The 12,832-nt window shown below is 38.7% G+C and overlaps 1 protein-coding gene across 1 annotated transcript in view; it reads left to right on the top strand.

Moving 5' to 3' along the window:
- Positions 1-11,566, top strand: part of pclob (piccolo presynaptic cytomatrix protein b) — a 66,899-nt gene extending 55,333 nt beyond the window's left edge. The window contains exons 30-36 of the mRNA XM_084734960.1: positions 199-505; positions 1,385-1,579; positions 4,207-4,348; positions 5,286-5,344; positions 6,115-6,252; positions 6,380-6,525; positions 8,232-11,566. Of these exons, the coding sequence (XP_084591086.1) occupies positions 199-505; positions 1,385-1,579; positions 4,207-4,348; positions 5,286-5,344; positions 6,115-6,252; positions 6,380-6,525; positions 8,232-8,375 (1,131 nt within the window). The 3' untranslated portion in view covers positions 8,376-11,566. The remainder of the gene's footprint in view (positions 1-198; positions 506-1,384; positions 1,580-4,206; positions 4,349-5,285; positions 5,345-6,114; positions 6,253-6,379; positions 6,526-8,231) is intronic.
- The last annotated feature ends 1,266 nt before the right edge of the window (positions 11,567-12,832 follow it).

Here is a 12,832-nt window from a genome sequence, read left to right as displayed (position 1 = left end):
CTGTGTAGTGAAGGTGGTACGCATATAAATTATTTAGCAAGTGGACAAATTCTTATTGTTAAGCAAATTCTTAGCTACCTTCAAGCAAATTCCTCTCCTTGTTTCTTTGTATCAGTGACTCTCTTCACACATGTTATACCTGGCTTGGCTTTGGAGCCTTTATTTTCTCTAACGTCACTGTGTGTGTTTGTGTCTCAGGTGTTGATTGACTTGTCGAACACTGCCCAGCTAGACAACACTCCTCGCTGGCTGCCTCTGAAGGAGCAGAGTGAGAGCATCGAGCACAACAGAGCCCACCACGCAGCTCAAGGCCCACCAGGGTCTGGGTCAGGTCAGGGTCACGGTCAGGGACATGGCCAAGGCTATATGTCAGTGCCTGGGATGGGGCCTGGGCATGGTATGGGACAGGGTCAAGCACCAGGACAGGGAGACGGGAGTCATGATTCACCTAAAAACTCTGTAATCAAGAGCAGAAGCCATGGAATCTTCCCTGATCCAGCCAAAGGTAGAAGAATCCACATGTCCTAAATTTACATAACTTCCATGAATCAGTTTATTTTATATCTGTTTTTTTTCTAAATTACGACTCTGATATTATTATTCTTAGCAGGTTTCCATCTGTGACCAAAAGTGTCATTTATAAGGTGGTCACTCAGTTGTCATAGAGATAGAGGCTGTTGCCTTAGAAACAAAAATGTTAATAATTTGTTGACAGCTGTAGTTACACTCCATGTGCTTGTCAACTGCTACATGGCACTATCACGGCCTCTGTGGAGCAGAAAATAATAAATACTGTTAACAGTGTTGATATTTTTCATCTACATTGCTTTTCTCTGTCACGCTTTATTTTACAGTGCACTAATAAGATGTGAAAAGCTGTACTTTATACCAAATTAGACAAAAATTAGAAACAATATGTCCTTTTCTGGACAGTATTAGACTCTTTATTAGCCCCTTGCTAAACTAGACGGTAAGTGGGGACATATTACAACAGAAGTGTCCATTTAAATACAATATATGAACCAGATCTACCAAGTAAAGGTCAAAATTATAGAGGCAGAGGAATATTGTTGTGTGTCAAACAGCAGTATGGGATTTGACTTTAGTTTACAATGCATTTCTGTTGTGATAGGTCCCAAATTGCCCTGTAAGAAAATCTGATAAGGGACTAACAGTGGGAAAAATACACTCAGTTTACTGTACAGTTCTGTTGCAATGTGTCCCTAATTACCCTATGTCTAATAAAGAATATATTATATCTAGTCTTCGTCTATTTTGACAGTACAGCTTGTTACTTCTTATTAGTGTACTGTAAAATAAAGTGACCCTTCTCTCTTGTCCCATGAACAGTCTTAACCCTCCATCTTAACCCTCCTTCCTCCAGACATGCAGATGATGCCTTTGGAAAAGTCACACAGCAGCCCAGGCAGCTCCAAGTCTTCCTCTGACGGCCAACTACGCTCCCATGGCCCCTCCCGAAGCCAAAGCAAGAGCAGTGTCACTCAGGCACACCTTGAGGACGCTGGGATAGCCATTGCTGCCGCTGAGGCCGCCGTGCAACAGTCCCGCCTGCAACCAAGTAAATCCCATCCCTACCCATGATACACTTCCTGTGACATGCTTCCTTTTTTCCTGTGCATGCAAGCTTTCTTGAGATCATTTGATTAAAACCTGAACCACTGTGCACTCACGTCCTTAACGTTTTACCTTTGCCTTCAGCTCTCCTCATCTTACTTAATTTCTCTGAGAGCAAAGTGATTTGTTTTGATGAATAATCGTAGTTTAATTTCTGCCTCCTCCAAGTTAGATCAATCTTACTAATATAGTCACTGAACAAAATCCAAGGTGGATGAAAAAGTAACTGAGATATAAACTTGCTGTAAAAATGTTACTTCATTCAGTCTTGAAATCTAAAATATGTATAATATAGTAGTTATAATTCTGGCACATTTAGTGCACTAAATATTCCAAATACACGATTTGACATTTACTATCTGCTTAACAGTTTTGGGTATCATAAGTAGTACATAAATTTTATATGTTAATATGATTTATTACTGTAACAAAGCAGAACAGTTTCTAACACAATTAACTAACAACTTATAACAAAACAAAGGAAGAAATATAATTATTTACCTCCAAAATAAGAGCCCCAGACCCCTCTGTTTCTACATGAATTGTGCATGTGCCAATCCCAAGCATATGGTTTCTACAGAACCCCAGTGTGGAGATCTCCAACCCCAGTATAGAAACCAAACTGGGATGGCAATCCCTCACATGTCTCGTACCATATTAACATGATATAAACAAGTTCCATTCATGTTTAGCATAATCTTTAGTGTGATGTCCCCAAAGTGAAGAGCTACATTGTCCTCCTCTGAGATAAGTTAGCCCAGTGTCAGTGCTATTTGAGCATGCAGTTGCAGCTTCCCTGGCTACTGTTCCCTGGCCACTCAGGACATTGCGATGTTGCAGTCTTTCTCTCTGTGTGTGCATGCGTGTGCCATATGAATGAACCCTTAGAAAAGTCACAAAACACACACACACATACAGATACACACACAGTTATGGCACACAGGCTCCCATCCCTACCCAATCCTCTCCCAAACCCACCATCTAAAACAAAGGGGATACAAATGTGAGGCCGAACCAGTCAAACCAGGAAACACAGACACATCAAGACGTTCAAAAGTCAACAGGAGGCTCACTCTGCACTCACCGGCCAATGAGAGTAAAGCGGTCAGCTAACCATGAGAGGAACAGAAGTGTCAAGGGAAGGTGAGGCAACATAGGAATAATGTACTGATAAATATTATTAACAATAAGATAAGTAAACTAAAAACTAAAAAAAAAAAAAAAAAGAAACATAAGACACAAAATTAAGTCTAACATATAACTAAATGTGTAAATAATTGAAGTAACTAATTAATTCTCATTTAGTGATTTTCTTGTATGTAAGTCTGTGAATGTCCAAGAGTGTGCACGTGTGCATTTTTATGATACTTATTGATATGATCATGTTTAGTAACACTTAATTTGGGGTGTGCATCAGACATTACAATGTCTACCATGTCATGACAGCAGTGCCTCTGTAGCTCAGTTAGTAGAACATCGTACTGAGGCTAGCAGTCCTCTGCACTGTACTACTTTACTTGACTCAAGGAAAATATTCATGACACACTTATAATAGTCTTATGACAGCTAGTGTCAAAACCATCCACATATGACTAATACGTCTAATATAATGTGAAAACATACAGCTAAACAGTCTCTGTAAGTCTGATCATGACATCATGTTGCTTTGGTTAATGTCAAACTGCATAACGAGGACGTTTTGTCTTGGTTAATGTCAAATTGTCAGAGCAAATATCAACAATGTTGTCTTTGCATTCAAAATGACATAGCTGATCAACTGACACTTAATGACAACAGACATAAACATTCATAAAGACATGTTCATGACAGGTGTCTTGACATGTTTTTTGACAGTGTAATAACTTCTTATTATCGTCTTATTCACACCCCTTCAAATAAAATGTTAACTTGTGTTTTCATGGCTGCAGAAATGGAAATCCAAGCCATTGCCTTTGAGTCACAGATTGTTTCGCATATAACCTAACTAGTATTAGTCATCATTTTAAATGAAATATCAGTAGACATTGAAGGCAAAGAATGTATCCACAGTTATTAGTCTAGACAGAAACACTTCACATATTCCCTGAGCTAATCACGCTTTTTCATACTGTATGAGCATAACTCAACAGCTGCCAGGAGTCAGGAACAAATGATTAAATCTATGAAAGAACATTCACATTGTTCATGTGTGAATTAAACTAAGTGACCTTCATTTATTTCTAGTTAGAAGATTTGCTGTGGCCTTTTTCAGTTAACCAAGGTTATACAAGGCACTGCTAAATGGAAGGACAGGGTGTCATCTGCATTAATCTCGTCCTCCCCTGATGTGCTGGTATGTGATGATGCTCAGTCAAAGTTATGCGCGACAGACAGCATCACTGTCACTGATTGATAGCTGGGGGTGTGAAGTGTTTCAGCATATTTGTTGGAGACGCATGCTTGTGGGGTAAAAGCTGAGTCAATGAAGATGCTCTGTGTTTGTTGCTGTATACACAACATCAATTTCCTCCAAAGAGAAAAAAAAAAAGATAGATATTTCTTCACCATCATGCTTGCTCTTGCCACCCTCAGGACCAGGACACCGACTCAGTGATGTCTCAGGGTCAGTGGTGCTCTCTGCCCCGAGTCTTGTGGGAGACGCCTATGGAGGTCTGGATTCGGAAGAGGGGGCAGGCACTGGAGTGGACAGTGCCATTTTTCAAGTGCCACGCATGTAAGAGCATTTGTGGCATATTCATAGCACAGTGTGCATCTGTTAAACACATAGTTTAGATTATTTGATGTGGTGTTGTATGGGGTACTTATCAATAGTTGGTGTAAGTACCAGTAGGGGCGCTATGCAATGATTTGCTGTGGATGAGGTTTGTAGCAAAAGGTATTTTAGCCACTTCGAAAAGTTCCCCTAAAAAAATCAACATAGGTTTAAGCGTATGCTATATTTAGAATATTTTCACAGCTTGACTTTACTGTCAGGCAACTTTTTTTCTCAGACAAGTACAAGTATCACTCTCTCCAAACCAACCAAACTTTATGGGTGAAGTCATTTATTTTACCTTTCATAACACAAGAGACAGTGGTCTTTGGTTGCCTAAATCTGTTAGTTTGTTTGCATTACTTTGCATGACTTTGGTGAATTTAGAACTATCCTTTAAAAACACCAAAGTCATAAAATAACAAACAAACTAACAGATTAAGACAGTGATAGACTAGAAACTCACAATTATGCAAGGTATACATACTGATTTTGCCTATGGAATTAGGTTGGTTTGGAGAGAGTGATATTTAGCTGATTTAACAGCAGTTTCCTGTTGGAAAAGGCTGTCTGATGGCAAGGTAAAGAGGTGAAAACATTCTAAATATAACATATTCTTTAGGTTATACTGACATTTTTAGGTGGTACCTTCTTTTTGCTGAACCTGTCCACATCAAGACATTGCTTAGCATCCATACAGGTGCTCCTCTCTGCTTCTCCAAACTGGCATCTGCTGCAGCTATTGTACCTCATACAACTCCACTTTAAATAACCTGAACTATCCCTTTAATGCTTAAGGCTGACTGCAATGTCTAGTATTGTAATGTCATTCAATATGATTGATGATGTCCCATTTTTTGGTGAAAAAAGCTGTGTTCATATGTTTTGTTTCTCACAGTGGTAAGACTATTCCCAATGGCACCGACAAAAACCAACTGGGGACCCCTGAAAACGAAGGCAAGTTCCAGAAATGTCGTGTGTTTACAGTAAAAGAAAAAAAAACACATGATTTCTGAGGTTTTCTTACTTGGTTGTATGTCTCCATCTGCTGGCTATCTTGTATAATAACACTATTTTTTTTTCACCCAGACACTCATTTAACTACCTCTAAACTGTGTTTTCATAATGACTCTATTCAGTTGTGGGAGTCAAATATTCACTCAAGTGCTTATAGTCAATTAACGATATTTACCCAGCCTAATGACTAAATGCTTGGCTTGGGATGGTGGAAGAGAAGTGGATGTCACACTATCCTACCCACTGTCATAACTATATCTACGTTTCATGTAGCTCAGGTGTCATGATGCCTCTCTTCCATCTCTAGTTTCAATTTGTAACAAAGAGTCCAAGGTCATCTTAGGCTGTGGCTTTGCAGCTGTCACACAGAAGAGGGTCAGGAGGTCATTTCCATGGTGTCTGACGACTCATTTAACACATTTAACTCGGCTGGTCTAAGTAAATCCCTTACACGTCTATAAGACACACACGGCAATCGATAAGACCAGTGTGAAACTCAAGAGATGTTCCCTGACCTGGATTCAGTCTGCTGTGTGAGCCCAGGTTGAGTGATGCATTATTGTTAAATAATTTAAATAATCTTTAGTGACACTAGGAGAAGGCTGTAAGAATCTGCCTGCAGGTATTTAGTGCAGGGTTCAGTCCATATAAAGAAATACAGAAACTTTATTCTAAAAACTGATCATCCACATTTCTGTCGTTGTTTTTAGCTGGTAAAACACAAGTGATGGGGGAGATCAAGGTCGCTCTCAAGAAGGAAGTGAAGACTGAAGGGGACCAGCTGGTTTTGGAGATCCTTCAATGTAGAAACATCACTTACAAGTTCAAGAGCCCTGACCACCTCCCAGGTCTGGAAGTACAGTGTTTAGTTGTGCACATGCATGAGTGTGAGACCGTGGACCAGTGTTTTTATTAACTTTTGAATAGTGTGCAGGTTCTCTTCTCATAATCATCATTTATCTCGTTTGCCTTCAGACCTGTATGTGAAGTTGTATGTGGTGAATGTGGCCACTCAGAAGAGGATCATCAAGAAGAAGACCAGAGTTTGTCGACATGACAGGGAGCCCTCTTTCAATGAGACCTTCAGATTCCCCCTCAACCCAACCGGACACTCCATACAGGTACAACAGACACACACACCGGACAGTTGCAGACTGACAGATATGGATCTGGCTCTGTCCACCTGTCAAGCATGCTGTGTTACAAAGTACTGCTCTAAATCTATTACATTCAAAGGTCCAGTGTGTCAGATCTATGGAGATTTACTGACTGACTATGACAGAAATTAATTGCCTTCAACATTTTAGACAATGTAATGGGGCGATCGGTATTAGGTCAGAGTAGATGATTCAAGCAGGTTGGGAGAAAAATGCATCAAAAGGGAATAGTCGAAGCTACTACAGAGTGGATAATACAAACCAAGTCAGCACAAAACACAAAGCAACATCGATAACACAAGTAATGTCATCCATCGCATCCACAGCTGCATAGCCATGTGAGTCAATTCAGCAATGTCGATATCACATCTATTGTAGAGAGCACTAGTGCCCTAATAACATTATCCAATATCACTACCCTAAAATATGACAAAGTAGAAACAACTGAAGGAATAACATTAACATTGGCGTCAGATAATAAATCAACCTTACTTTTACATGTTCAGTCAAACTACCTTATTGTTTTGATGCTGCATACTTTAACATTAGACAAACAGAGAGCTCATTGCTCCTTGTATGTTTTCTTACTGTGAAAATAAACAATTCTCAGAGCGTTCTCATTTGTTAGTTTGCGGTCCAAACTATTTTTAAGAATATTTTTAACAAACCATGCAAAAGTGATAGGGACAAAATTGGCTAATTCAGATGTGGTGGGGACATGCCCTCGTGTCCCCTCTATATATGACATCTATACCAGAATGGACAAATCAAATACTGGCTCAGGATATGGCCTTTCACCTTTTCTGTGAGTACCATAGGTTCTCCTACATTGAAAGGGGACAGTGACATGAGGGCTTTGCAGTTTGCAAGCTCATCACTAGATACCACTAAATGCTACTATCGTGCCTGCTAGACAGGTCCTTTAATACATTTCTGCATTGACCTAATAATCATAGGTAATCAATTTCATGTATAAATTTGCAGTACTCCACGGTGTATTCATTCAGTTGTTCCACTCTAGTTTGCATCCAGCATTTTGCTGCTGACAGAAACTCCCTTAAATCTCCAAAATGGCTCATTACAGCGAATTAAAAGTGGAGGCTTGTAATGTCTGAGAAAACAAGTCTTAAAACTCATTATGGGAACTTTTATAAACTAGTCTACTACCTCATGCAGCAGCTGGAAGATTGAGCCACCTCCTGGTGGGATGCAGGATATGAACATCTAAAAGTGGCTGGGAGCATCTATAAAAGCTTAATTCTACACAGACAGTTGTAGTTTAATGAAGACTGGCAACTCTTAAAATCTCATGCTCACCAACTCCTTGTTTTAGCCACAGCTAAAGGAAAAATGAATTGAAATATGTAACAAATATGAACACATTTATTTATGCTCTTATTTTTAATCAGACCAATATGCTTATATTCCATCCTGATTTAAAGGTTAAACTTGCCTATTTATTTATAGATTGGTATATATTGATCAATAGATCAAGCTTTGCCGTCTTGTAACCACTTTGCTCAATGGTGCTTGAATTATTCATGCCGAATAGCATGCTTTTACCTGTGCACTTTCAAAGATGGAATGGCTGCCTGAGCTAAAGCACTAACAGTAAAACGACAACAGAATAAATCATGACAAATCTGTTTCACTCTCCGTTTTATTTCTAGCTTTTCTTGGTGTCCAACGGAGGCAAGTTCATGAAGAAGACCCTGATTGGCGAAGCCTACATCTGGCTGGATAAGGTGGACATGAGAAAGCGAGTGGTCAGCTGGCACAAGCTGTTCGTCAGCTCCACTCAGACCAACCCCTGAGCGCCACACCAAAAAAAAGATGGAGCTGCGATAGATCGATGAAAGGTGAAGACAGAGTGAGATCCAGTTTGACAAAAAGACAAGAGAAAAAAAAAACGGTCAAGAAGAGGAAATAAAAGGGTCCATTTAATTCCTCCATTCTTCCTTTACTTCCTTAACTCATAAGTTCTAAGAAGGAGGGAATTATGTGCTAATACCATAACAACTCTATCAGTCCAACACTGCCAGCACACATGTCCACCTCCGCCCATGTCAGGTCTCCGCTTGGCTGTGGACTTTGCTTGTAGGATGCAGACATGCAAACACCACAGCGAGCACTGAAACAGACTTAGCAGCAATATGGCTTTGAGGGCAGTGATGTCTTTCTTACCATAGTTCCAACTTCATGATCCACATGATACTTTGTTGTTTTGGTGCTGTGCAACTGAGCTAACATATCTATCAGAGGGAAACATGAAAAAAAAAATTGACTTTGATCACAGAATCATCATTCGCATTGTGTTTTCTTCATATGGGAGTCATCGTTGTAATGCCCAAATGATGCTTGTGATGTGTGTGGACATCAGTGGTCTTGACATATATAATGATGAAGGAATGCATAATGTTTTTGTATGATAGTCTTTCAGTTTCATGTAAAAAAAGAAAAAAAAAAACAACAAAGCCTGTGTAGAACCAAGTCAGAAAGTTGACTTTTGCTATGAGATGAAGATAAACTGTATAGCACTTCAGACTGTAGATATCACACATGCAGATTACAGAGCATATCAGAGAATCACATTGTACAGTGTGATGTTTATATAATATACAAAGATATCAGATGCAGAATATATCTAAATATCAATATAAGAGTTCTCTTGTCACTATATATAATAAAGTATAGACATATGATCTCTGTTAGATTGAGACTGTGGCTGGCGCACTGACAATCCAGTAGGCTACTTTTAGTCTATGGTGTAGGCAGTCTTAATAGCTGTTATGTGAATGTGGACCTATGTGAGCTCAAGGATGTTTGTGGAAAAATAGCTCCTTCGGTCCTCTGATCACACTGATGCACCACTAGATATTCAACAGGGCTGTGATAGATTACAATTTGCTCCAGGTCAACATCCAGTGACATATCGCTATATTTCACTGGCATGCTATTGTGTAGGGCAGGTAAGAATTACAATAAAATGAACAGCATATTGTGTCCAAAACACATGCTGTAGTGAATGTTACAAGCCAACTGTCGAGGATAACAAGAGTTTATCATATCTGTGTCATGTGTACATTTTACTTCAAGGCTGTTGTAGTTCTTAGAGTATGCTAATATTTCTTTCTGTGTAGCCCATCATGTAATTACACTGTTGGAATAGACATGTAATTCACACAAGTTGTGTCAAAACCATACGTAGACTGCAACTGTCATAACTTCTGGATGACAGCTCTGCTTTCTTTGTATTATTAGTAAAAACCCCCTGCTCTGAGTTTTACCTAAAAATAATCTCAAAATGAAGAAAAAAAATGTTCTTAACAGTCAAACGTCAAGGTTCCTCTGTGTGTCTGGCTGTGCTGTGAAACTCACTATGCCGTTTTGTGTCAGTGACTCCCGTTTCAACACAGTGAACCAGCCTCTTTCACTGCCTGTGACCAAAACACCCACTCAGGCCCACCGGGGTTCAGTCATATTCAAGTCAGACGAATACATGGAGGAGCAGGTGACCCATATATTCATCTTGTAATGTTTTGCCACCACATCTACAAAATAAAAAAAAAGCACTATCATGTGACCCTCAGAACTACTGTCAGTGTATTTAGGCATATCACAGGGCTGATGCAATTTTTTGTAAGAATTAAATGAGGAAACAACAAACACACTTAGAACAAGATGTCACTTAAATCTTATAGCAAAGGATAACAAAACTGAGAATATAATAATGAAGGGAACGTGGCTGATTTTTCAGATAATTATTTTGCTGTGCCAATCTTTTTTTTTTTTATTCCAGACCCATTGGTTCTTAATTCTATGCAACATAGATGTGTTTGAATGCATTTGTTTTTTTGGAACTAAATGTTATATCTGTGAACACATGGTCTAAAAAATATGTCTTATAGAAGAATAACTTTAATTTGTACATCATTGAAAGAAAATATTAACTATATTGATTTTTTACTGATTTTAATATAAATTGATGTTAACAGCTGTTAGCATCTACATGGAGCTTGTGCACTTTATTATTACATTGTTGATTTCCTTGTCTCATTTTAACTGTCATGACATGCAAGGTTATGTGTTTTGTGTTTCTGCACTGAGATGAGTTGAATCATGGTGTATGTGGTGGCAGAAAATATTGTGGTGTGCATTTTGTATCTATGTGGCAAAAGAAAAACATGCAGACACGATGGGGTTCCTAAACACAATGCACAATCTGGGGAGAAATTACCTTACTACATCATGCTCATAGTCTACTGAACAGTCTGTGTACAAAGTACAGTAAATAGGACATAATCGTTCAATGCTCCGTCATGACTGTTTGACCCCTCGTGTTTCATTAGACTTCCCTCAAGCTAAATACTGTTTGTTCCAATCAGCTGTTGCCTGTAATTGTGAAACCATCCATTTGTTGTTGTTCTGAGGGGTGTGAATGTGAATCGAGTCCTTTGACATGTGTACATAAAGTGTTTATTTTCTACAAAGATTGAATGTTTATATTGTCCGAAGTTTGAGCATGTGAGTGTTGAAAAAAATCACAAAAGACTTACTGTACAGCAATGCGTGTCTATAGTTGTATAAGGGGAGTTGACTGTGTAATCAAAACATGTGCTGTCAACCAATGACTATCTGTGCAACCACGTCCCGTATTCGGCTGAAACAACACAAAGGGAAAAAAAATCTATTCAACTTCAATAGTTGTCTGAGACTTTATGTTTTGGATGTTGCATGTTTTGTTGATGGTTTGTCAGTATATTTTGCCTACAGATTATGTTTAAAAAGAGACAGAATATGTATAGATTTATCTGTATGCTGACTGTAAAGAAATATGCTTGTAAAATTGTCTTGTTTTTCACTCTGTGTAAAAACAAAGAATCTAATGTTATGGTTTTGTGGTTGTACACAGGATGTGTTGAGATATTATGCAAATTGTGCTGTAAAAAATCAGCTGTTTCCCCTGAGTCTAAAGAATAAATATTAAGAAGAGCTATATTACAAATGCAGAGTTGAGTTTGGTTTTGTTTTGACAAGACAGAATTTTGAAAAACATATACCAACATTTTTTGCTTTTGCATTAGACCTAAACTATTTTGTCAATGATAGTAAACAAGCAGACATTTGACTTGTCATAGGAAGAAAAACAACAAAGTCCCTTCACTGTCCACCACAGTGTAGTTCTTAATACTACCACCAGATGGTGCCAAAGCATTGCACACTGTGGCTGAGATAATTGAGGATGTATTTACAGTAAGAAAGTAACCCATCAGAAACACTTATTTTCCTCCACATCACCATCTCCATCAGCTTTGCCTAAACAGGCTTAAAATTCTGTTCCGTGACTACTTTGCCTTTCTTTTTATTGAATTTAAAGTCAGTGCATTTACCACTGTTAACTAGAACCTGAAGCTAAAATGTCAAAGACTTCATATTTCAACATGTGATGCTCGATTTAGCTAAAATGTGAAGTCATGGCCAGACTGACACTGGGCTGCTTGACCATTGTTGAGTTTCCTGGTTTGAAACGAAGTGGATAGTATCAAAGCACAAGATTAACACTTGTAATAGTAATATCTTAGGGATTTTCATTGGGAAATAACAACAGCACTCTAAAATAATTGTTACTCTTTGTCATCTGCATATGACAGCACTAAGCACTCAGATGGCTTAATCAGTAACATGTCAAGCAAGCAGGAGTTCAAAGGTCAAGCAGCCAAAGATCTGATCTTTTATTAAGAGCTGTGATGCAGATATGACAAATGAAGAATGGGTAAATCTAAATTAAGGGTGAGCCAAACGCCAACAAAGAGGAGCTGGATGAACTTAGACATGACCAAATAAACTGAACTGTTAAACATAAAATTGCATGCTGCAAGGATGCTGAAGAGGAGACTGCATTTGCGTTGCAATAAAGAACTAAAAGGTCAAAGATTCGGTCCTTGTATAGGTTCATGTAAAATGCTGTACTTCATGGAGTGAACTGATGGAAATTTATAAATGAACATCAGAACATATTATTGCATGTCCTGCTTTGTAAGAATTTTGTTTAAAAGATATTAGAATTGCACGCCACTGCTGTGCTGAAGGGTTGAGCTGCTATTTTCTTATGTTTCCTTTTTGGTAATCCAGCTGTCCCTGTCCCCAACAATGTTTTCCAGCCCCTCCTAGGGGATATTGAGGCAGATGAGATATATAATGTCTGCCTCGTGTACTGGGTCTATCTGAGGGTCTCCTACCAGTTGGACGTGCCCGGAAAAGCTCAAATAGT

This window comes from Lutjanus erythropterus, chromosome 13 (assembly GCF_056507025.1).
Source record: "Lutjanus erythropterus isolate fLutEry1 chromosome 13, fLutEry1.hap2, whole genome shotgun sequence".
NCBI classification, from domain to species: domain Eukaryota; kingdom Metazoa; phylum Chordata; class Actinopteri; order Lutjaniformes; family Lutjanidae; genus Lutjanus; species Lutjanus erythropterus.
This window is presented reverse-complemented; position numbering and strand designations above follow the sequence as displayed.